This window comes from Macrotis lagotis, chromosome 2 (genome assembly GCF_037893015.1).
Source record: "Macrotis lagotis isolate mMagLag1 chromosome 2, bilby.v1.9.chrom.fasta, whole genome shotgun sequence".
NCBI classification, from domain to species: Eukaryota; Metazoa; Chordata; class Mammalia; order Peramelemorphia; family Peramelidae; genus Macrotis; species Macrotis lagotis.
The window spans coordinates 8,425,519-8,450,530 of record NC_133659.1 but is presented as its reverse complement, the minus strand read 5'-3'; the positions used below and the strand labels follow the sequence as shown (position 1 = coordinate 8,450,530).

The window sequence follows — 25,012 nt, the reverse complement described above, 5'->3', positions numbered from 1 at the left end:
CAAATTCTGATATATTGCTCATTGCTGTTACCTTCTTTAGTGAAATTACTGATTATTTCTATGATTTGCCCCCCAACCCCCCATTCTCCAGGACTAGATTACCTAATTTCTAATTGACCTTTAATCTTAATTTCAATTTTCTATTACATTCAATAATGTTCACTGTTCCATGATCTACTTTCTTCATCTGGTTGTGAAGTTTCTATGTTCTAATGCCAGCATGGTCAATTTCCATATATGTGCCATATAATGCTGAAAAATATATATATATATATATTCCTTTCTATTTCCATTTAAATTTCTCTAGAGATCCATCACATCTAACTTTTCCAGAATTTTATTCACCTCCCTAACTTCTTTCTTGTTTAACCTTGGTTAGATTTATCTAGTTCTGAGAGGGCAAAGTTGAAGTCCCCCACTAGTAATGTTTTATTATCTATTACTTCCTATAACTCATTCAACTTCTTCAAAAAATTGAGATGCTATGCCATTTGGCATATATTTAGCATTGATTGACTTCATTGACCTTTACCTTTCAGTAAAATATAGTTTCCTTCTATATCCATTTTAGTTATTTTGCTTTTGTTTATATGAGATCATGATTGGTAACCTTATGTTCTTCCCTTAACATGAAGCATGATAGATTCTATTCTAGATCCTTATCTTTACCCTGTGTATAGCTCTCTGCTTCAAATGTGTTTCTTGTAAGCACATAATGTAGGATTCCAGGTTCTAATCCATTCTATAATCCACTTTCTACCTTATGGGTGAATTCATTCCATTCATTTTTATGGTTATAACTGTGTTTTTCCTCCGCGTTATTTCACTTGTTTATCCCCTCCCTCTTACATATCCCCATCTTCTTTCTCACAAGTGTTTTACTTCCGATCACAACCTTCCTTAACATACCTTTCCTTGTGTCAGTTCTCAACTCCACTTTCTATTATCCCCATCCTTTTTTACTTCCTTATAGAACAAGATAGATTTCTATATTCAACTGAGTATGTATGTTATTCCCAATTTGAGCCAATTTTGATAAGAATAAAGCTTAAGCTTTGCTCACTTCTCCAACCCCCCATCTTTCCCATCTTTATAATAACTCTTTCTTGCCTCTTTTTTAAAAAAATTATTTATTTTTAAATTTTACAATTTTGCCCCTAATCTTACTTCCCTCCCCTCAACCCCATAGAAGGCAGTCTGTTAGTCTTTCTTGCCTCTTTTATGTAGGATAATTTACCCCCATTCAATCTCCCCCCCACTTTCTTCCAGTACAATTTTCTTTCTCACCCCTTATTGTGCTACTTTTTTTGGTAGTGTCATCCCATCAAAATCACCTTATATTCATACTTCCTATCTATGTAAACTAATTCTAATTGTTATATAGTAATAAAGTTGTTAAAAATTACAAATATTATCTTGCCATCTAGAAATATAAACTGTAACCTTATAGAATTTCTTATGTTTTTCTTGTTTCTTTTTTACTTTTTTTTCACCTTTTTTAGTGTTTCTCTTGAATCTTGCATTTGGGGGTCAAATTTTTTATTCAGCTTTGATTTTAGAGATGATTGAAAGTCCTCTATTTTTAAATGTCCATTTCCCCCCTAAAAATACTATTTAATTTTGCAGGTGATTCTTGGTTGTAATCCTAAATCCTTTGCCTTCTAGGATATCACATTTTAAGCCCTGTAATTTTTTCATGTAGAAGCTGCCAAATCCTCAATAATCTTGACTGTAGGTCCTCATATTTGAATTATTTCTTTTAACTGTTTACAATACTTTCTTTCAATTGTGGAATTTGGCTATGATTTTTCCTGGGAATTTTCATTTTGGGATCTCTTCTTTCAATTTCTATTTTTGCCCTCTGATTCTAATATAACAGGGCAGTTTTCTTTAATATTTCTTGTGTGATGTCATCCAGGCTTTTTAAAAAAAAAATCATGACTTTCAGGTAGTTCAACAATTCTTACCTTATCTCTTCTGGATCTATTTTCTAGTTCACTTGTTTTTAATGAAAACATTTCATTCTATTTTTTTTACTTTTTAAATTGTTTTATCATCTATTAAAGCCTTATAAAGTCATAGGTTTCTACTCATCAATTCTAATTTTTAAGGAATTATCTTTATCAGTGAGCTTTTATACTTTCTTTTCTATTTGATCATTTTTAATTGTTAAGGAGCTATTTTCCTCACTAGTTTTTATATCTTTTCCCCTACTATTGACTCTTCTTTCCCCATGATTCTCTCACACTACTCTCATTTATTTTCCCAATATTTCCTCTAATTCTCTAATTTACTTTTCAAAATACTTTTAAAACTCTTCTAGGAATTCTTTTTGGGGTCTACAATCAAATTACATTTTTCTTTGAGGCTCACATGTAACCATTTGACACTACTATCCTATTCTAGATTTATGTCTTGCTCCTCCCTATCACCATAGTAACTTTCTATCATTAAGCTCTTTTCATTGTTTTTTACTCATTTTTTTTCTGCCTTTTTGTGAGTTGGTGTTTTTATGTAACCATTGGATTCTGGTGATATACTGTCCCAAGTTTTTTTTATGCTGGGTCTTTCTGTTAACTTTGACTGGGCTTCAGGGATTAGCTGCTTATTTTCTCTGGAGGGCAGGTTCCCTTCTGGCTTGTCCTAGGGGTGCTGACCTCCCCAGGGTATGGGGTTTAGCTGCTGATCTACTCCAGAAATCAAATACTCCCTTTGCCCAGATTCCTTCAAGACTCACTTCTGATCCCACCTTCTGTAGAAAATATTTCCCTTCTTCCCAATGCTTTCACTTCTCATATTATGTTCCATGTAACTCAGAGTATCATTTGATCTTTGTCCTTAGTTAAAACAACGCATTATAGCAGATGGCCCACTAACATCAGCTAGTTTGAAAGATTTGCCAGTGATATGATTTAGCATTATCATTACTTGAGATACTCATCAGCCAAGGTATGGTTCATCTCTCACACCTTGTCACTGATTCTGTCTTTCATTCTTCATATAAGTCTTTGCTATTTTAAACTAAAATGTTCCTGGATCTTTAGTGCTTTTAAGAACTAGAATTGTCAATAAACCACCATTCTAATATCTATTTTGATGAAAGCAATGATTAATTAAAATCTGTACTAGAAATAAAGAATGGTACTTAGTGTGGCTAAATGTTTGAATTTTGGAAAGTGTTAGAAAATCTGAAGTCCAAGACCCAAAGATACAGAACAAATTACATTTCAAAGCTGAAGAAACCTCAATCTATCAGGAAATGGCCAGTCAGTCAAAAAGTACTAAATGTGCCAGGCTTTAGAGAGCAGTGGACATAGTTGTTGGGTGTGTCTTTGTGTTCCCCTCTTACATTTTCCATATGCCCCAAAACACTGACTTCCTTAAGAAGGTGACCAGAAGTAAGAGTGGTAATTGTGTTCCCTAGGTGTCTCTGTGGATTTAAGTCATGGGCTTATGCCTTTTCAGAGCCCAGCCAAAGAACAGGACAGGAAGGGAAGTATAGTGAGAAAGTCCCATGTCCCAGAGCCATCCAAAAAGTCTGTGATTGGTGGCACAGTTCAGGAATCAGTCATCATCCAGAATAACCCTATGAATATTTGCTCATTCCTTGGATGATGCCATGTTAGATTGATTATTTAATATGTTCTGGATTATAGTACTATAATCATTATTAGGCATTTTGTGGGAGCTGTGCTCTAGCATTTTAAAGTGTTACATTCCATAAATGGAAGTTGTAGTTCACATTTCCCTAGGGCAGGTGCAATGGCAAAGACTGTCAGAACTTTTCACTTTCATCATTAAATAACCACAGAGAGTGATTTCCTCCTCTGAAGTGACTGTTTCAGATAATTGTCTTGGGGACAGCAGGGGTCATCCTATGAAGTTGCATTCCCAGGAGTCTCCATGCCAGAGGATATGCTCAACCATGTCACCTTGACCTTTGTGGAATATGCCTCCAAACTGATTTCTTCCAGGATGACTGATAAAAAGCAGAACTGTTCAAGGGATGGCTAACTACAACTTTTGACAATTGATTGTGATTGACTTGACAAAGGGTTGAAAACTGTGAATAAAAAAGTAAACAAAATGACATGGTGCCCAGATCCTATCCATCCTGGTGTTTGCCCATCGGCTGTATTTGCTGATCTGGACAGGTTTGAGATAACTTCCAGGCTGGACAGTACCCTGAAGACTATGGCATTTGGGGGCTTTTCTGTAGTCACACTGTTCTTATGCTTGGTTTCAAAAGCTGGCCCTGCATGGCCATGTTAAGGAATACAATCTCTTATATACAAAGCATTTTTTGAGGTCCCAACTCCAGGCCATTGTGCAAAATGCCAGGAACATGAAGACAAAAGACTTCCCCTGACCGCAGGGAGCTCAGATCCTCATGTGGAATCACTAGGTACCTAGAAATGTCAGATAGAAACTGCACCTGTATTTCTCAGGTGAGGAAGCTCCATCTACCAATGCAAGTGTCCACCTTCTCTGAAACTGAGAGTCTCTCTGAGTGGAGTGTGAGACTGAGAGCTTCAGGAACTCTTCCACATAACTAATGTGTGGCACAGATGGGACATATACCCACATCCACCTAGTTTCAAAGTCAGCTTCCTATCTATTATGCATATATGGGGGGGAGCAGCTAGGTGGTGCAGTGAATAGAGCACTGGCCCTGGAGTCAGGAGTACCTGAGTTCAAATTCAGCCTCAGACACTTAAAAATTACATAGCTGTGTGGCCTTGGGCAAGTCACTTAAACCCATTGACTTGCAAAAAACTTTAAAAAAGCATATATGGCAAATCTGCAAATTTTAAGGTAGTTTTGCCAAATAAAATAATTTTCAAACTTCCCATTGGACTGCTAAGAAAGTATTGCTTTAGGGCACTATGAGTAATTTCCTTCCCCTAATACATCATAGTAAACCAAGTTTATAAGTCCACTTAGCAAACATTGATTGCATCATTAAAATGCAGTGGAGTGGGTAAGGACTTTATCCACACTTGCCCCACCTCCACATATATATTCCCAAGTATCTCAACATCCTTTAAATTCTAATGCTAGAGTCAAAAAAATGAAATACCTTCATTCATATCTCCAGTACATCTGTGATCCCTTCATTTAGTCCAGCACAATGGAAAGGGCTATTACAAGGACATGATAGTACTGCACTCTGGCTGAATAGAATGAGAACTGCATAGAATAGTTTGGGGATTTTGGTTTGGTTTTTTTTGCAAAAAAAAGTTGACATTCAAGTGGTCCATTGATTTTCTTTTGTATTTTGCCCTTGCTGTCAATTGATATTTTGAATCTCTGCCCAAGGCTACCATGAGAGTATCTGGTTTTATAAATCCATTTCCCTTTTCCTCACTGATATTCACCTAAGTCTAGACTTCCATTACTGATAGCATGGTATGGTAGAAAGAAGGTCAACCTTCAAACCAAGATTTGGATTCAAGTGCTGCCTCTGACACAGAATAGCTGTGTCACTTTATCTCTCAATGCTTCAATCAAGTCTCTAAGTCTACAGTTGTAGATGAGCTCCTCTTTCATCTGATACTGGAGGGAGTTTCCAATCCAGGACACCCCACACACGCCCTCACTGAGCCCTTATTTTATCTACCTTGTGTCATCATTTTAAGACCCCAAACAACAACTGACACTGACTTAAATCTAAGCTTCTAGTCCTCTGGGAAACAATGGCAACGTGAAAGACCAAAAATACCTGTGTTTCATCAGATGTCAGACTGAAGGAAGCCACCTCCTACTAGCTCAGCAGTCCCCCAAACCCAGAATCTTAACAAGAAAGTCCTTTGGGAAACTGAAGCGTCAACCTCGGGTTAGAGACTGGATGGCACTCCTTTAGGTGGCACCTTCAATTCGACTTGCCACTGACAAGAACAACGTGTTGGAATTCTTAAGATTTTTCTCTGTTGTCCACATTTCCTTTCTGGGCACCAGTGCAACAACAAAAACACAAGCCCAGATAGCAGGGAGTACAGTTATACTGCCTACAATACTGTTCCTATAGACTGAATGTACACAGAGGATGTCTGTGACAGGAGGCTACCCCCAACTTCCCCCGTCCAAGGCACTGAAGCAAGGGAGCCAATGTAACCCACTGAAACTCAATGGGAGGCAGATGCCGTTTACACCATCTGACCTGATGCTGCAATGGGAGATGTGGGGGCATATTTTGGGCAGTGAAATCACTCATCCTCTGGAGCAGAGAAGTGAAACAACCAAGAGCAAAGGGCCCTGAAAGCATCCCCTCCCTTTGCACATGTAGCCTGCATGGAATGCCTTAGATTCAAAGAGTAGTTCAGTCTTTTGGGGGCCACCTGATCCATTGGTTATTTTGAACACTTCTTCATTTCAGGCAAAAAACTCATTTGATGAATTGGCTACCTGGTTCCGTGACTGATAAAAATAACTGGTTGTTAGAACATGATTTAGTCTTGGCTACTTGGAGGATGACAGAGGGAAATCCAAAGGAGCGCTTCTATAGCAAACACCAAATATAACTTTGAATAAGAACTCAAATATTAGGAAACGAAAATGGGTTAAATGTAGGCATGGGAATTCGAGGTAGCTTATTGCTTGCTTTTATTCATTCATTAAAGCTTAGATTTTAAAACTATATAAAGCAACCAGTTGGAAGGTAAAAAATCCAGTCCGTAAATCTCTTGGTTTGTCTAGACAGCACCGGCTAATCCTTTTGTCCAATTTAGGGACTGAATTGATGAGACTTTCTCACCATCAATACCACCTGCATTTCATTCAACATACTTTCCACTTTTGTGTAAATAGAAAATAATTTAGATGAAATCTCAACAAAACACAAGATAATCACTGAAATAAACCAGCTTATCCAGCTTCTACTCACTGCACTGAAGTAATAATATACAGTCAATTGAGTGAACTAACTCCCAGGTAAATGGAATGACTGAAAACAGAACTAAAGAGTGTGGACGTAGGAAAGGTAATTTGAGTTTGTCATGGAGATAACAGAGTTCTCTACAACTTAACAAGAGAATGCTACCAGATGAACTCAGCATTCTGAAAGCTTGAGGAGCCTCTCCCATTCAGTGACGGTGTCCTGGACATCAAGGGACCCATAATCACATTGTTGGAGTTAGCACGAGTGAAATGTTTTGCAAGTTTTTGTTATTGTTAAAAAGTAATCATCTGAGTTTTTGGTGTGAATTAATAGCAAACAAATCTAAAGCCTAGTTCTTGGTAATAGAATCCTAACCTCTGTTACTTCTGACTTATAGGGTATCTTTGTTACTAGGGTTCAGCCTGATGGGCCAGCATCCAGCCTGCTGCAGCCTGGTGATAAGATCCTTCAGGTAAGAGAGATGCTTTTTTTTTTATTTGTGGACAATAGGGAAAAATTAAATCAAAAATATACAAAAGTCATATTATGATCGATAAGAAAATATGTTTTCTGACAGTAATGTTCATCTCACATGTCTTTATTTTCATTATTGCTGCTTGGTACTGTAAATAGTCATCCAAAGGAAACTGTTTTTTCCTCAATTAATTTGAAGGACTCATAGATTGGTGACTTTGGGTCAGAGATCAGGAGCTCATTTGAGACATAAACTTTCTTAACTGTAACTCTTAAATATGTTGCATGAATGCCATGGAATATGCCTACATTGTTGTGTTCATAAAACTTAGCAATATTTAACTATACAAGAGGTAAGTTTTCTGTAAAACCTTGTGTTCTCCAAAAAGATTTCATCTAATTGAATGATCCTCATGGGTGAAAGCCACTCCCACAGCTATCAAATGTTCATCTTCCTCTCTCTGTGTACCTATATTATCATCTTTGAGCTCTATTTCTATCCAAGATGAGCTCTAATGCTTCACAAGCAATTCCTAAATTGCATGATGGGAAACTCTCCTGTAGAGATGTCTTTATTTTGCAATAGACAAGGGTCCTGTTCTGAAATGCTTGCTAGGTTCCAGATTTTTTTTTTTACTTCTATGTCCCAGAATCTAAATTGATGCCACTGTGAACTTAGAGAAAAAGCACCTAGAGGTAGACATTCATAATGTGAAGAAATTTGAGAATCAGCCAGAAAAAGAAAAATCAGATCTGATATAAAAAGATGATGTCCAAACCTCTAAAGTCCCTTTAATTTCCCTTTTCTGGTCTACCTTATTACCCAGCTACCTTTCAATCAAAAGAACTTAGAAAATGAGGAACCACAAATATTCTTCTTTATAAGCACATTTATTTATCCTGATATAAAGCAATGTACAGCTATGTATGTATGTATTCATTATATTTATGCCTAGGATTATTTCTAGGTCGAGCAGTAAATGTCATGAAAAGGTCTTTCAGCCTTACTGACCCACTTGTGTCTCATTCAAAGAAGTATCAAATAATGAGGTTCTAAGTCTCTGTTTCTGTGATTTTGAGATGAAAGGAAGCAATGGGAAGAAAGGAGGGAGGAAAGAAAGGAGAAAGCTTTGACAGTTAATTTTTTTTAAATCTATTGAATGAAGACACAAAGAAATCACAGTTCTCTGATCTCTGGCCTCAGTTGGAATAGAGAAACCCTCGAAGTCTGAACAGAACTGGGAGGATGGACTCCTCCTGTGAGAGGGATGGCCAAAGTAGAGTTTCTCCCCTGCCCAGATGTAGAACATAGGCAGTGAAGCAGTGGAGACCACAGGCATGTGAGCCTCTGCTGCCACTAAAGCCAGATGGACTGTATCTTGGCTGTGGCTGTGACAGGACTCAAGGAGGGCTTGAAGGTTTAGCATTCCCTCCCCCTGACAAGTATAAACTGAATCAAAGGAGGATCTGTGACAAGATGACCTCTTTCACTATCTCATTCATGGGCCCTCATCAGTTCACACCTGGATTCTTGTAATACCTGAGCTTCTCAAGGGCCTCCCTGGCTGCCAAGAGGAGCTTCCTAAAGTTCAGCTCTACCTGTGTTACCCCTTACTCAGTAGACTAATTTCCCCCTGTTACAGCCAGATTCAAAAATAAAATCGTTCATTTTGACAGTGGGGGCAGGGGGGCAGGCCTTTCCCATCAGCTCCGTCCTACCTGCTCTTCTGATACTTCATATTCTCAGCTTCCATCTACAATTCAGCAGACTGGCCACCTCGTCTTCCACTGTCACACTGAGTCACAATTCTTGGTTCATTCTAAGCTATCTAATGTCCTCCTGCCCTGGAGGGCCCCTAGCTGCCTCTGTCCTCTGCTACTTTAGAGATTTCTTATTATATAAGACATTAGAAGTATAACCACCACCTGTCTGAACTCCTAGTACAGAAAACTCCTAGTATTTAAGCCAAAGTTAGGGTAGGGTTTCTTTTTTAGTTTTTTGGTTTGTTTATTATGGTTTTTGCAAGGCAAATGGGGTTAAGTGACTCACCCAAGGTCACACAGCTAGGTAATTACATGGTTGAGGTTGGATTTGAACTCAGGCCCTGAATCCAGGGCCAGTGCTTCTATCCACTACGTCACCTACCTCTAAAGTTAGGTTTTTAATCCTACCTTACATTTATATTTGTTTCTGACTAACCCCTAGATTCTTGTGATACAGGTTCTATTTGGGTTATAGGAAATGTTTAGATATAGAAGCAAATCCTAGGATGTTACAAGATTCATAAGAAGGAAGATGGGGAAAGAACTGACCTTTCTTGGAGCATTCCTCAGCCTTGGAAGAGGTGGGCATCACTGGAAGGGGGGGCAGCTCCAACATGTCTTTAGGGCCAACCACCCTCCTTCTCTCCCTTCTCAGCCACAGCTCAGTTCCCCTTTCTCTTCTGATTGATTTCCTTTGGGACTCTGATTCTTTCTAGCCCAGTTCAATGGCCCATCTCTTTCCTCTGAGCTGCAGGATCCTCAGGACCCTACTTCTCATTCCCTAAGACTAGAGGGCCTCTAGCTGCACCTGAATAACATTGAGGTAACCCTGCCCTATTCACTGGCTGTTTTCAATCAAAGCTGTGATGGATTCAATCTTGTATGTTCTTACTAATAATGGTAATTGCTTTTAAGTAAGGGTGAGAAGAGGAATGAGCCTCACCCAGGGACACTCCGTACTCCTGTGTGTTTGCACAGGCTACTAAGATGATGAGACACCTTTCTCCTCACCTCCTGGCTTCCTTCTGAGGGGGGAAATAAAGACTTCAGAGGTTCTGCAGACCAACTCTTGATCCAGAAATATTTAGGGACAAATAGATGTTATTTACATATTACTATGGACTTTTTTCTGAAGGAAAATAGGCAAAGGCTAAGGGTGAAAGTGAAGATTTTTAAAGAGGGGTATAGTGTGTATTGTTTATTCTGAGAGGGATTTGGGAGGGTCAGGACTTTCCCTGTTATCTCACGTGGTTTATGTGCCTCAGTTCTCCCTTGGTGGGAACAGAGAAGGTAGTCTCTGAGGCTGCCAGCAAACTACACTAGATGGCATCTCCCACCCCACCCCCACCCCCATTTTGAGTAAGATAGACTTAAACAATTGGAGTATGAGCAGGGTCTGGTTCTGTGAGATAACTTTGAACCATGCAATAGAGGCCAGCAAAAAAGAAATAGGTTAATGATTTAACAAGGTTAACACAGAACATTTTTCTCTGCCTCCTATTTCCTCTGCTACACTTCAAACCTTCACTTGCATCCACAGTGGGCAGATGCTCATGCCCTCACCCTCTAAACTTTCCTCACCGACAGCAAAAAAAAAAAATACCTATAAAAAAGAGAAAGGAAGCATCCTCACAACTTGCTTTGAACCCATAGAGGAGTGGTTGTTGAGGAAGCATCCACCCTATAAATTATTTATCATTCTTGTAGAAAGAATTTGTATCTAATACATCAGATTTTTTTTCTGTAGTGAAAAGAGAACGATCCCTTCAAACTCAGCCAACTGAGCGCTGTGTTTACAAGATGGCAGAGTTAGCTATCCGAAGGGCACAAATGGCCAGTTTCAGCTCCTAACCAAGAGAGTTGGTGTGTTTGTCACTATGGTGTGTGTGCCAGAGAGAGTAACAATCCACGCCACGGCCACATCTTTGGTCATTTTCACACCTGCACCATGTGTTCTCAAGGCCCTTCATTAAGAAGTTCAGCTTAGAAAAACACAAATAAATAAGCTTGCTCTCTCAGTGATAATGGCCCCAAGACACAGAAAGGAGCTATGGAATCAGGACTGATCTCTTCTGGATCTAAGGATCTCATCTTCAAAGAGACAGGAGGAGGTCAGTCCTCATTTAGCTTCATGGCCTAAGATCCCAGATTAAAGCAGAATGTTCGTGATCCTTAATTGAGCCTAACTTCCCCCATAGCACTCCCTCTGTGGCCCAGTATTCACAGAATTCTGCCAGGACCAAGGAGAGGGCTAGTAACTAGAGGGTGTGAGAGGGATTAGGAAATTCAGCCAGGCTGAATTTCTATCACTCCGCCACTCATTCTTTGGGAATGAATAGAACAGATTAAAAACAACACAAGTAACAATATGGTGCTTAACTGGTTTAATAAATAATGTTTTTCAAATTTCCAGACCCATTTAAATGCAATCCATTAATTATGGCTAGCTATTTTGTTGCCAAGAAGAAAAATAAGTCAAAAGACAACGTTTCTTACATTTGGTAGGGGATGATGCTGAACAAGATGATTCAGAGTATTTATTCCCCTTTCCTGTGTCTGTATGCAGCATTCTATTATAATGCAATCTTCCAAACAAAAAAAATCATTTGTGAATAACGAGTTACTCATACAACAGTTTACAGATCATTAAAACAAAATGTAAAAGCACAAGGCACTTCATTAATTTAGTACCGAATTTAAAATAATTTTGCTCATCTCTTCCATTCAACTTAATTCAACATAATATTAAATTTAATTTGGCATGCCAGTGCCTACTTACATGCAGTAGGTACCTAAAACATTAACAACATTCATATTCATATGTATTGTGTGCTGACAGCATATAGCATTGTCAGTACTGGGGGGAGATACAAAATTTAGACAAAGTAGCACTGTCATCATAGAGTTGATGTTCCCTAATTTGCGTATTTTGGAATTGAGTGACAAAATAACTTTTGAACTTAACTTATAAACCTGGAAATAATGAGATCTAAGTTAGAACTGTAACTTAATATCAAAACCGCAAAGTAAAAAGTGAGTAATTCAGACAAATCTGTTGTATTCTGCTAAAAGATGGCATGTTATAGTAGAAAAACCATTCATTGTTTGGCTACGAAGAAGACCTGAGTCCAAGAGCTAGCCCTGTCATTTCTTAATGGTTTGATCTCAGCCAAGTAGCTACACCTTTCTGCTTCCTTTCTTGTAAAATGGATGTGAGGAAAGAGGAGTAACATTTTCATTTCCTCAAAGATTACTTTTGGAGAAAGCATTAAAGAAAAATGAGCTTTCTCCAAACACCCATCCCACAGAGGAAGCTCAAGAGAATTTGGACTTCTATGTCTGAAACAGAGGCCCCTCAAAATGTTTCCCTGAAGAATTCCATCAACAAATGCTTGGGAAGCTGTCCAGAGTGATTACTATTTTGACTGTGTAGATTTATTATTCCTCTTATTTATTAGTTCGGTGAGAACATTATAGAACTAAGGCCAAGACTGAATTTCATATAGGAGTGCAATCTGTCTGCAACTGAATCCACTTGCATTGTTGGAATAACCCACTTTAGAACCCTCTTAGACAACTTCCCCATCACTTGATCACCTAAAAAGCAGCCGAGTTCAATCTTCATGTATCAGAAACTATGCTAAGCTCAATTTTAAAAAGGAAAAAGTCCCATCCTTCAAGGACCTTATCTTTTATTATGACAAATAATCTGTGCACATGGAGATAATACAATATAATTTCAGTTGGGAATAAAGTAATAGCATGAACGGATGATAGGATCATATGGGTCTATTTTAAAGATGGAGGAGACCTGGGCATGTTTGTAGGGCCAGAAGTAAGAAGCCTAGTAAGCAGGAAGAGTCAGAATATTAGGCAGGGGATGTGACTTCTAGGTAGACATCATGGTCAGCATTGGCAAGGAGGAGGACCACTTTTCAGAGTCTAGAATCATGAAAGAGAGGGGGAGAGAAGTTGAGAGGGTTTGAGGTACAGAGTTTAAGACAAAAGGGAGTTCTATTTTTTCAGTTAAGGATGGGTTGAGGTCCTTCACTAAAGGGAGTGGGGAGAGTGTAATGTGAGAGACTTGAGAAGAGACATCATAGATGGTTGCGATGATGGGCCTTTGAGGGGATTCACCATTGATTGGAGCTATGTAGGAGAACGAGTGATCTTTCTCCATCACTCCTTCATCTTGTGTTTTACCTGGATACCAAAGTTTCTCATCAGGACTCTATCTCCTGGGTAGGGTTCCTGAGAGTGTACTCAGAATCCCCATCCTGAGTTCTCCTGAGCTAAGGACCTAACATAGTCAGACCTTTCCCTGATCTCTCATCTAAGAGTCAAACAGACTCTGAGTCTTCACATCATCTTTATGTTCTAAGACAACAAAGTACAAACTAATAGGTGAATGTGACTCTTCTAAACATCACCAAGTGTGATGAGGTAATCATATCATCATAATCATTAGCCTTTCATTGATACACCAGAAATGTGCTGCTATTGCCTGCACCATATGCATCTCCATCTCTCTGAATCTCTCTGTTTGCCTCTTATCCCCCTCCTCTCTCCTCTCTCCAGGTATCTTTCCCTTTACTAACCCTTCTTTTGAGTCCCATTTTTCTTTTGGCTATGCCATCTCCAGAAACTGCCAAACCACTCTCAGATTTATGGTGGATGTAGTTCTCAAAGAGAACATTGACTCTAAAATCCTCACTCTGGTGATCAGCACCTGTTAATAAAGTTTTTTCCTACATTGTGAAAGCAGTAGAGAAGGTAATGGCCATCTAGTAGGTATCATGGGCACCAATGGAAGCTCCATCGTGAGTGGCATTCACGCCTCCCATCTTCCTCAAGCAAAATTTGGTAATTTCTATAAAGAAACATTACCAACTTTATTTTGTTCAGTCATTTTTCAGTTGTGACATGACACCAGATGGGTTTTCTTGACAAAGATGCTGGAGTGGTTTGTCATTTCCTTATCTATCTTATTTTACAGATGAGGAAACTGAGGCAAACAAGAGGAAGTGATTTGCCCAGAGTCACATAGCTAGTAAGGGTCTGAGGTCAGGTTTGAATTTAAAAAGAGTCATTTTCCTGACTCCAGAGTTAGGGCTCCATCCACTGTGCTACTTAGCTGCCCTACAAACTTATCATTAAATACAAGTTTTGGCCACAATTTTATTTTCAGTTTTCTACTAATGAATATCTTCATTTACTCTATTTCTAGAGTGCCTTTAGGTTTGCACAGATAACAGACAGAGCATAATACTCCCCTATCGCCCCTTATCATTTCAGAGATTGTCAAACTCTGGGTCTTGGGAAAACTGAAAATCAATCCCTGAAAATATTTCATTCCAATTGTTTCTCAGAATAATCAACAAAAACAGTAAGAGGATGCTCTAGTTAAGACATCATAATTTCTCACAACACCCATTGCTTTAGGGTTATGAACTCCAAAGTATGAATTTCCTAGGAACCTTGGAACTGTAGTTATGATTTCCCAGAGAGAGAAAAAATGGTTTCTTTTATAACCCATACAACATGGATGAATACAGCCTAGTCTGCCCAAAATGTACCCAAGGACCTAATTATAGTATTCCATCAGATTTACTTCCTGAAAAGTGAATTCATTCCCCAAAGTGAATGTGGAGAAGAAATTGCAATTATTTAAAGTTCTCAGGGTTTCTTTTCTCCCCGACTGTCAATCCAGTTTAGGAATCTTGGTTACCCAAAGCCCAAGTCTAGAAGTCACACACCTGCTGGAACATACAAGCCTTTACGCATTTGAGATGCAGAATGTTAATAAATTACTCCACCTGGATGGGTCCTTTGAGAACGTGCCTCCAGAGGATTGCTTTATTAAGTTAATCATACTCATCTGAGTCTATCCCTGATGTAAGAGTCCTAATGTTAGTGGCTGCAGAAATGAAGCCATAAAGAGAACCAAAACATTTAAAAAAAAATCTATAAGTGGAAACCTCTCTGACTGGAACATTCAGCCATCTCCTATATAGACAGTTAATCTTTAGATTATTTTCCATAGTCAGTTCCAATTGGGCAGTTGGACTGGCACTGAATTCTCAAGAGGATTATGGTGATCTTTAGAAATTTTACAAAGCTATTTACCAAAAGGAAGGAAGTAAAACATGCATAGGTGGATTTGCAATATGTTTACCAAAAATAAAGAGTGAACCAGACATCTAGGACTGTTTTTTTCCTATAATTTGATGGTCATTATCATAGAACATATTTAAGAGGTCCACCTTTTCTGGAAATTACAATCATTTTGCAAATATATCATTAACTGTCTCTTCATTCTAAATTATGAGGAGATTTCTAGACAAGGAGGCATCAAATGGAACTTAATCCAACATTTCAAAAAGTTGAGATTCCATTGGCATGGACATTGATTTTACTGATGCAGATTTCAGTTCCCAAATGCCATAGGATAGGTGTAACTAAAAAAAAACTAGGCATGATCCACCTGTGTCTAACCTGTTAGTGACAACCCCCCCAGACTTAGAGGCTTGTCCTCAGACAAGAGACAGGGTCAGCTACCAGCCAATGGCAGAGGACTTTCTAACTTAGTGAGACCTGCCAAATGTGGACCACTGACGGAGCTTGCAGTAGAACATGTAGAATCACAGATCAACCCATCAGCAAACATTAAGTGCTTACTAGCAGATAACATCTGGAAAGAGATTTGAAGTCTCTGGCATTTTACAGCTCTGCTAAAATTAGGATCATATTAATTGCATACTGTTGAGGCATAAAAATTTTAAGTCCCCTTCCCAGATAGTTTTGATATTAATTTTATAAGATACATTTCTCATTTTTTTAGGTTTGTTTGTGTTTTTTTGCAAGGCAAACGGGGTTAAGTGGCTTGCCCAAGGCCGCACAGCTAGGTAATTATTAAGTGTCTGAGACCGGATTTGAACCCAGGTACTACTGACTCTAGGGCTGGTGCTTTATCCACTACGCCACCTAGCTTGCCCCTATTTCTCATTTTTAATGTCAAACTTTTATACTCAATTTACCTCAAAATGGCATGAATTTTATTTAACCTAATAGGTCAGTTGTAAATCATTATGATACGTGAAGCATGAACAAATAGTGTGTGTGGTGTTTCCTTGTCTGGGGGAGCAGGAGGGACCTGTGATTTCTTCTCTATATCTTGGCAATGGCTCTGCAGCTTACAGGGTAAGCAGGTTCTCTGAGGCAAGGAAGTGAGTCGCCCAGAATCCCAAGGCCAAGATTTCTCTCTCTCTATCCACTGCACTACACTGTCAGTCTTGTCATGTGAAACAAAAATGTTCCTAAAGTTCTTTGCTATTCATTTTACTTTTTGATCACTAATAATAGCCTTTAAGCAGCTTAACCAGGCACCGTGCTAAGTTACAAAGTTTACAAAGATGGACTCAGTTGATCTTCAGAACAATCCTGGGAGGGAGGTGCTCTTAATATCCCTGTCTTACAATTGAGGAAACTGGGGCCAAATGACTTGACCAAGATCCCACAACAATAATTCTTAGGCAGCATTTTAGCCCATAGCTCTCCCTACAGCACCACTTGGCTTCCAGTGATCTGATTTCACTCATAAAAAGAAAAATATAGAGAAAGGATTCCTCATTATTCTTCTTTGTCCTCCCACTCTCTACTAACTTCATTCACTGATTGAAGTAGTTTAAAAACCTGTAGCTTCCTTTATTAAAATTCTGGTTTTCATGATTCTACCAAAAATATGTATTAGAAGCTAGCCAATTTTGGAGAGGTTTTGCATAATTCCATACCACTATCGAATTGTTTGCTTTCTCAATGTGGGATGGGGGGAGGAGGAGAGAATTTGAAACTCAAAGTTTTTAAAACAAATGTTAAAACTTGTTTCTGTACATAATCAGGGAAAAATAATAGATGATAATTAGATAAAATAAGAAACCAGTCACTTAGTTGCTCATTTGAACATCTATATTATCCAGCATGTGTATTAAACAGGCAATCCCATCTTAATCCACCCAGCCTTAGCAAATGGAGTGATGGTGAGAGAACCAGAATCCAAACTACTGGCTCAGCTCCTGCTACCTGGGTAGCATCTGCAGGAAGTAACTCAACCTCTCTGAGACACAGGTTGCTAATCAGTAAAATGAAGGAGTTGGTTCAAGAAAGCTCTAGGTTTCTGCCTCATTTTCCATATGCACTTTTTTCCATATGCACTCACTCTTTGTGAGTTTAAATCTGCTTTCCGACACTTAAGAACACTGAATTTAAATCCAGCCTGTGTGATCCTGGGCAAGTTACTTCACCCTGTCTACCTCCATTTCCTCCTCAGTAAAATAAACTGGAGAAGAAAATGGAAAACGCCTCCAGTATTTCTACCAAGAAAATCCCAAACAGGATCATAAGTTGGACACAACTGAGCAACAAAAACAAAAATCTTAGAAGGGAACTCACTAGCTACCAGGAAAGTTTAAAAAAACTTCTTGGACCCCGTGGGAGTCAAACTGAATATTGGAAGAGACCAAGGGGAAAAGGCAGAGATGAAGGGAGGCTCCTTACAAGAACAAAGTCATTTGAGTTCTAATTTGGAAGGAAAAGTGGTTTGTGACCAAGAATTGTAGTCTGATTTATAAATGTTTATTAGTGTTGAGGACATTCTATACACCCGCTTTTATTTTTCTGGTTCTGTCTGGTTCCAGCAGAATAAGTCTCCCACCTGTTGTGAATTACCTATGCTTTTGGCTGACTGGCTTCTATTTAGGATCTTCTAATACAGAAGTTGAGTCCCCCAATTGGGTCACCTAAAGTCATTCTGAATCTGGAGTCCAAAGGTTGTTTTTGGAGTTTAGATTCAGTCCTAATGGTTGGGAGAGTCTGCTAAATGTTTTGAGGTATTGTCAATTAAAGGCAGAAATTGGAAGTCATTTCAATTTGACCAAAAAAAAAAAAAAAACTCAGAGCAGACTGAGCACAAGACAATATACAAGGTTCTGGTAAGGTAAAGAGTTCCTGGTCTCAGAGTTGAGGAGTTACTAGAGATTCAAAGTGCCTAGTAGATACTGTGTGAAGTGTTAGGCATAGAAAAAGACAAAGGCACGGGCCTTGCCCTCAAGGAGTTTATATTCTAAAGAAGACAATATACATCTATATCCATATATGCCCAAGTATACTTAAATGTGGACAGTGAATGTTTATGAGTGAAGAGAATCAGGGAAAAAGTATTCTATAAAGAGGGAATCATGTGACCAAAAGGCATAGAAAAAGGAAAGAGCAATGAGTTTGAGGTAAAGTGAGCAGTCCAATTTGACTGTAGTAGAAAGAGGACAAAGGAAAATAGTAGGAAGTAAGATCAGAAAAGTAAGTTGAGGTTAGACCATAGCTTTGAATGTCAGCCTGAGGAAACCATAGACATGGGGGGACCATTAAGAGGGAATGAGACTATAATATGTATTATTTGTTATTATTTGGGACTATGCATTAAGAAAATCTATTCTGGAAAAAAAAGAAAGAAAATGATTGCTAATAATTATAGGTTAATTGGCATAAGGAAAGATAAGAGTTAAGGTGACCAAGTAAGCTGCTAAGAGAATAGTTCGAGTAAGAGGGAACAATGTTCTGAACTGCAAGGGAAGTAGGCATGAAAGGGAGACAAATATTGAGTTTGGAAATTGGTTAGATGTTGGGCAGGAGGAACAGAAGGAAGGAAAGATGACTAAGGTTTGGGGTTGACAGCAGGGACAACATTGATTATGGCCCCACTCTTACTGATCACAAACATTCTCTAATTTTCCATGCTCTAATTACATGCACTCTGCTGTGTTCTCTCTTCTCACTGAACATAGAGACTGGAAATTTAGAATTGGGTTGTGTAGATCTATCATCTCTAGGGCTCTCTCTACATTGCTCCCCCAAAAGCGATATTGTTGCATGAAGACCACTAAAGCCCACAGATGCTTCCTCTCAAGGTTCTGAATCTCACTAAGCCATGCCAATCTCCAGCTAGCCTCAGTACTTATTCTTTCCAGGCTTCCACAAAGCAAAGGTCACTCCCAAAACCAATATATTTTGACATCCAAACCATTCACTACCAAACCCAGATCCATTCTGCCGCTCCTCAGATCTCAGAGTCACTTACTGGGCTCTCCACTACCTCCCTGCTACTATCTCTCTCTTTCCCAAACTCAGTCAGTTCGATCATTCCAAGTACAACGTGACTTCTGTCCATGCCCTATTCTTCACATACTTAATACTCCTCATTTTTCACCTGGCTACTTTGCTCTGAGACTCCTCTTAGTCACTTCTTCCTGAGTTTAGCAGAAGAAACTCTTTCTTGTGTTAACCTCATCATCCAGGAGGATCCCAGTGGCCTCGAGGCCCAGAGAACTCTGCCTCATCATCCTCTGTCCCACTGATTGAAAGATGAGGTCATGAATCCACACCCCCTTTCAAAGGAGGGAGCTCAGACATCAATTCATTTCTCATCTGACTGTTGACTTCATTTCCCTCCTTCCTGTCACTACCTCTTCTTTCCCTTTTTGGTTTCCTATCATGTGTTGTCTTCCTCCTTTAAATCATAAAACCCCTTGAGGGCAGAGACGGTCTTCCTTTTTTCATATTTGTATCTCCAGTACTTGGAAGCTGATAGACATTTAATGAATGCTTAGTGGCTAATTGACCATTAAGAGATCTGATTTCCCATGTCTTTGTTGAACAACAATCTCCATCATCAAAAGAACATCTTGGGACGCTAGGTGGTGTAGTGGATAAAGCACCAGCCCTGGAGTCAGGAGTCCCTGGGTTCAAATCCAGTCTCAAACACTTAATAATGACCTAGCTGTGTGGCCTTGGGCAAGCCACTTAACCCCATTGCCTTGCAAAAACCTAAAAAACAAAAACAAAAAAAGAACATCTTGACATTCCTTTATAAGCCAGATAATTGCCAGCTAACAGTATTTTTTGTTATTGTAGGTGATCACAGGATCTAACAGAGCTGCCATTGATAGAAAGAGAAAACTTAAGAGAATGATCTGGGCTGGAAGGAAAACAAGAGTGGATGCCCTTTGGGCCCTTTGGATCTCAAAGTGCTAGGAACACATACTGGAGTGATGTCTAGCATGTAATTTCATTCATGGATTGGGGTTTAGGAACTTAAATATAAAATTAGACATTTTCTTCTTGAAAGTTAGCTGAAGATGTTGCCACGAATAGGATCGCCAGGGGTAAATATGGCAGTTTGACTTGGTGGGGGGACAAGCACGGAGATTCCAGTTCAGTAGAAAGGGCCCTGAGACTACTAATTAGTGCAGTGACTGATCTTGATTTCAGAAGAAAGATGTTCTTTGGTCCTCTCAGCAGAAATGAAGGCACTCTGGGCAGATTTGGCCAAGAGATGCACAATGAACCCATTGGTTGATTTCTTTGTCATAGGGGAATGTTTTTAATCCCTGAAAAATTACATGGGTTTTTAAAGCATCAATAAACCATATATAGAAAAGCAAGTCAAGTCACCAAGTATTAATTAAGTGCCTACTATATGAAAGACTCAGCTAAGTGCTGAGAATCCCAAAAAGGCCTGAGTTCAAGTCTTGGCTCTGCCTTTCAGTGAATTGCAACATTTTAGAGTAGGAAAGACCCTCAGGGTCCTATACCAACTCCTAACTGAAGAGATCCCCACTGGAATGAGCATGACAGGTGACCATCCAGCCTCTTCTGGGAGATTTCCAAGAACAAGAGAGTCCTCACTTCTTCAGGTGACCCCTTCAACCACGCTTGTCTCTTTTCAGCTTCTAGTCCATGTTCCTGGTTCTGAAGGCTGTTAGGTCAATGGAACATGTCATCCCCCTACTTAATAAACTTGCCCCCAGGATCATGACAGCTTTTTAAATATTTGAAATGTTTCTTCTTCAGTCTAAACTTCCCCAGTTCCCTCAACTTTGGGATTGTCCTCTATAGCGATGACTCTTTTCATGCAGGCCAAAACTGCATTCACTTTTGGAGTTTCTACATCACTGTTAACTTAGATTGAGTTTATATTTCACTAAAACCTCCAGTTTTCAGGAAAGCTTTCTGGCCAAGCCTCTCCTTTTTATTGCTCTTCTGAAGATGCTTTTTGTTCCCAAGTGGAAGACTTTCATTTATCTCTTTGGGAAATTCTACTCAAAGTACTAAGCTATCAATAAATGAAATGTAATAAAGTACAAGAAGCCTGGAAAATTAGAAAGGGCTCCAAAAAGTGAGACAAAGGATTGTAAATTTGATCCTGGGGCAATAGGGAGAGACTGAAGTTTATTAAATAAGAGAATGTCATAGTTGGGCCTGTTCTTGAGAAAGAACACTTTGGCAGCTGAATGGATAATGGACTAGAGTGGGGAGGAGCTTGAAGTAAGGAGACTGAGTAGCAGGCTCAGTAATCCAGATAAGACATTAACCTATAAATTAAACTATTAATTAAAGTACTATGTATTGAGCACTGAGCAAAATGTTAATGATACAAAGAAAGGTATAAGTCAGTTCCTACCCTCAAGGAGCTCACAACCTAACAGGGTAGACTATGTTCAAACATATCCAAACAAACTATATAAAGGATAAAAAGGAGATAATTAACTGAGGGAAAACATCAGAATTAAGAGGGATTTGGAAACCTTTCTTCTAAGGTTGGGTTTTAGCTGGAACTTAAAAGAACCCAAGGAAGTCAGTAGAGATGATGAGAGAGACCATTCAAGGAATGGAGAATCTAGAGATAATGCTTGGAACTGAGAGATGGAGGCTCTTGGTTGTGGAATAGCCAGGGGATTGGTTATAGATCAAAGAGTATATTGCGGGGACTAAGGTGTAAGAAGACAAGAAAAGTGGGGGGGGCTAGAATATGAAGGGCTTTGAATATCAAAGTGTTTTATATGGGATTCTGGAAGTGACTGGGAGCCCCTAGGATTAGGGTGCTATGATCAGACCAGTGCTCTTAGTGGTTGCAGAAGACTTACAGCAGAATCAGAGGAGAGAAGGGGCATATATGAGAAATGTTACACATGTAGAATTGTCAGAACTTGACAACTAATTGGATGGGGGGGAAGAAAGGGGTCAAAACTGAAACTTAGGTTGTGAACTTGGTGACCAGTGCCCTTGAAAGAAATAGTAAAGTGGGAAAGAAGAAAAGAGAGTTTTTGAGGGAAGATAATGAGTTCAGCTTTGGACATGCTGAATTCAAGGCATCCAGTTGACACTTCCATTAGTGAATTGGCCATGTGAGACTAGGGGTCAAAAGAGAAATTAAGGCCAGATAAATAAATTTGGGAAGCATCAACTTAGAAATGGTAATTAAATCTGTAGAACTGATGAAATCACCAAATTAAATAGTATAGTGAAGGAGAAAGTACCCTGGACAGATCTTTGAAAGACACCCACTGTTATTGAGCATGACCTTTATCAAGATCCAACTAAGGAAACTAAGAAGGAATGCCCAGATGTGCAGGAGGATTATGAAGAGAGAGCAGTGTTTTGAAAACCTAGAGAAAGGATATATCCAGGAGCAAATAATTATTACTGTCAAAGACTATAGAAAAATCAAGGATGGGGATAAATAAAAGGTCATTAAATTTAACCATTAAGAGATCATTTAGGCTAACTTTTGAAAGAGCAATTTTAGTTGAATTGTGGGGTTGGAAGGAAAATTACAGAGAATTAAGAAGAGAGAGGAGAAATGGAGACTCCTAACATAGACAGCATTCTCAAGGCAGAAGAGATATGGGACAATAATTAATGGATCAAATGAGAATTTTTCAAGTTTGAAAGAGACATAGGTGTGTTTATAAGTGGCAGAGAAACAGCTAGTAGATAGGGAGGGATTGAAGATAAGTGAGAGAGTGAGGATGATAGAGGAAGCACTCTGCTAGAGAAAATGGGATGAAATGGGATCGCTTTGGTAGGTAGAAAGGTTTGCCTTGACAAAGAGGAGTGTCTCTTCACTTGAGACAAGAGTGGAGGTGACGGTAGAAGGTATTTAAGTGATGGAAGATGAAGAGGGAGTTCTCAATGAAGAGTCAATTTTTTTTTCAATGAAATGTAAGACAAAGTTCTCAACTCAAAGGGTTGCAGAAGAGGCCATGGGAAGTTTGAGGAGGGTTTGGAAAACTCTTTGTTGTAAACGGGACAGTGAATCCTTTAAGGAGGTATAAAAGTATTGCCTTTATCTGGTGAGAGCCCAGTTGAGATTATGATTTATATTGAACCCAGTTTGCACAATTTTGTGATTTTCTCCAGGTTTAAATTTTTCCCAACATTGTGTCATATGCAAAGTTTAGAGTATAATATTGATGTCTTTAACTAAGTCTTTACTAAAAATGTAGGATTGCTAAAGCTGATACAGCACAATGGCCTAGGGTAATCCCCTGGACACCTCCTGCCAAGTTGACATTGCACCATTGTTGACTATGCTTTGAATAAAGCCATTGACCAATTCAAAATCCATTTTAACTAGTTCACAGCAAACCATATAATAAAAATATAAAAGATTTTATCCAATGCTTTGTTAAAATTTAGCCAAACTATCTACAGCATTTACTAATGTACCAGACTAGTGATTCTGTAAAAACAGAAAATGAGGTCAGTCTGGCACGACCTGTTCTTAATGAAATCCTAATGGTTCTTTATAGTTACCACTAACTTTTCCAGATGTTCATGAAGCATATTTTTAATGATCTGTACTAGATTGTTCCCAGGATTCAAAGTTAAATAGTTTAGCTTGTTGTTTGCAAAACCTGTTTTCTTCCTGGCCTCATTTCCATTTTCCACAGTCAACATTTAGATGGCTCATCATTTCTTTCTGGAACCAGAAATGTAGTTATTAGTCGTGGGAGTCATTGGAGTCATAGGACCTAGGAGATAGATGTTATTATCTTCACTATTTTACAGTTGGGGAAACTGAGGCAAACAGGTTAAATGACTTGCCCAGGATCACATAGCTAAGAAGTGACTGAAGTCACATTTAGACTCAGATCTTCCTGAGTCCAGGCCCAACACTGTTTATACACTGTCACCTAGTTGGCCCACTATGAAATTGCACATTGAAGATGGCAAAAGGAGCTCATCATTTTTCTGCTACAGAGAATACTGATTTCTATCACAGTGTTTTTGTCCTTAGATGAATCAATCATTCAACTTCCTGTGGCTCAGTTTTCTGCATCTTTAAAATGAAGGGGTTGTACTAAATATATCCGAGGTCTTTTCAGGTTTAGAGCTTTGATTTAACTCCTGATGTGTTCTGTAAAATAAGAAGGTTGAACTTTTTTCAGTCATGTCAACTCTTCATGACCCCATTTGGGATTTTTATGGTAGAGGTATTGGAATGGTTTGTCATTTTCTTCTCCAACTCATCTTATAGATGAAGAAACTAAAGAAAATGGGATTATGACTTGCCTAGAAGGTTCAACTAGATAACTGTAAATGTCTCATAGGGTTCTGAGCCTATAGGCTATATGACTACTGAGAAAAAAGGAAGAAAAAATACCCAAAACTGGAGCTCTGAAAACTAACTACATTTACAGGGCACAGAGCTGAAGCATAAGAAGTAATCAGAGAGATAAGAAGGACCCTAACTCTTCATGAAATGATGCCAAGAAGTGGAGAGAGGAGAGGACAACAATGTCAATTTTTGCCCTGAATTCAAAAGGGATGAGGAATAAGACCAAGCTTTATAGGAACACTTTTGGCAAAGATGTTCCAAAGATGAAAGTCAGTTTGAAAATGATTGAACATGGGTGGCTAGGTGGTGCAGTGAATAGAGCACCAGCCTTGGAGTCAGGAGTACCTGGGTTCAAATCCAACCTCAGACACTTAATAATGACCTAGCTGTGTGGCCTTGGGCAAGCCACTTAAAACTTGCCTTGAAAAAAAATGATTGAATAGTAG

The 25,012-nt window shown here is 38.9% G+C and overlaps 1 protein-coding gene across 1 annotated transcript in view; it reads left to right on the top strand.

Moving 5' to 3' along the window:
• The window catches only part of LRRC7 (leucine rich repeat containing 7), a 594,014-nt gene that overhangs the window by 556,177 nt on the left and 12,825 nt on the right, over window positions 1–25,012 (top strand). Inside the window, exon 26 of the mRNA XM_074221205.1 lies at window positions 7,275–7,349. Within this exon, the coding sequence (XP_074077306.1) occupies window positions 7,275–7,349 (75 nt within the window). The remainder of the gene's footprint in view (window positions 1–7,274; window positions 7,350–25,012) is intronic.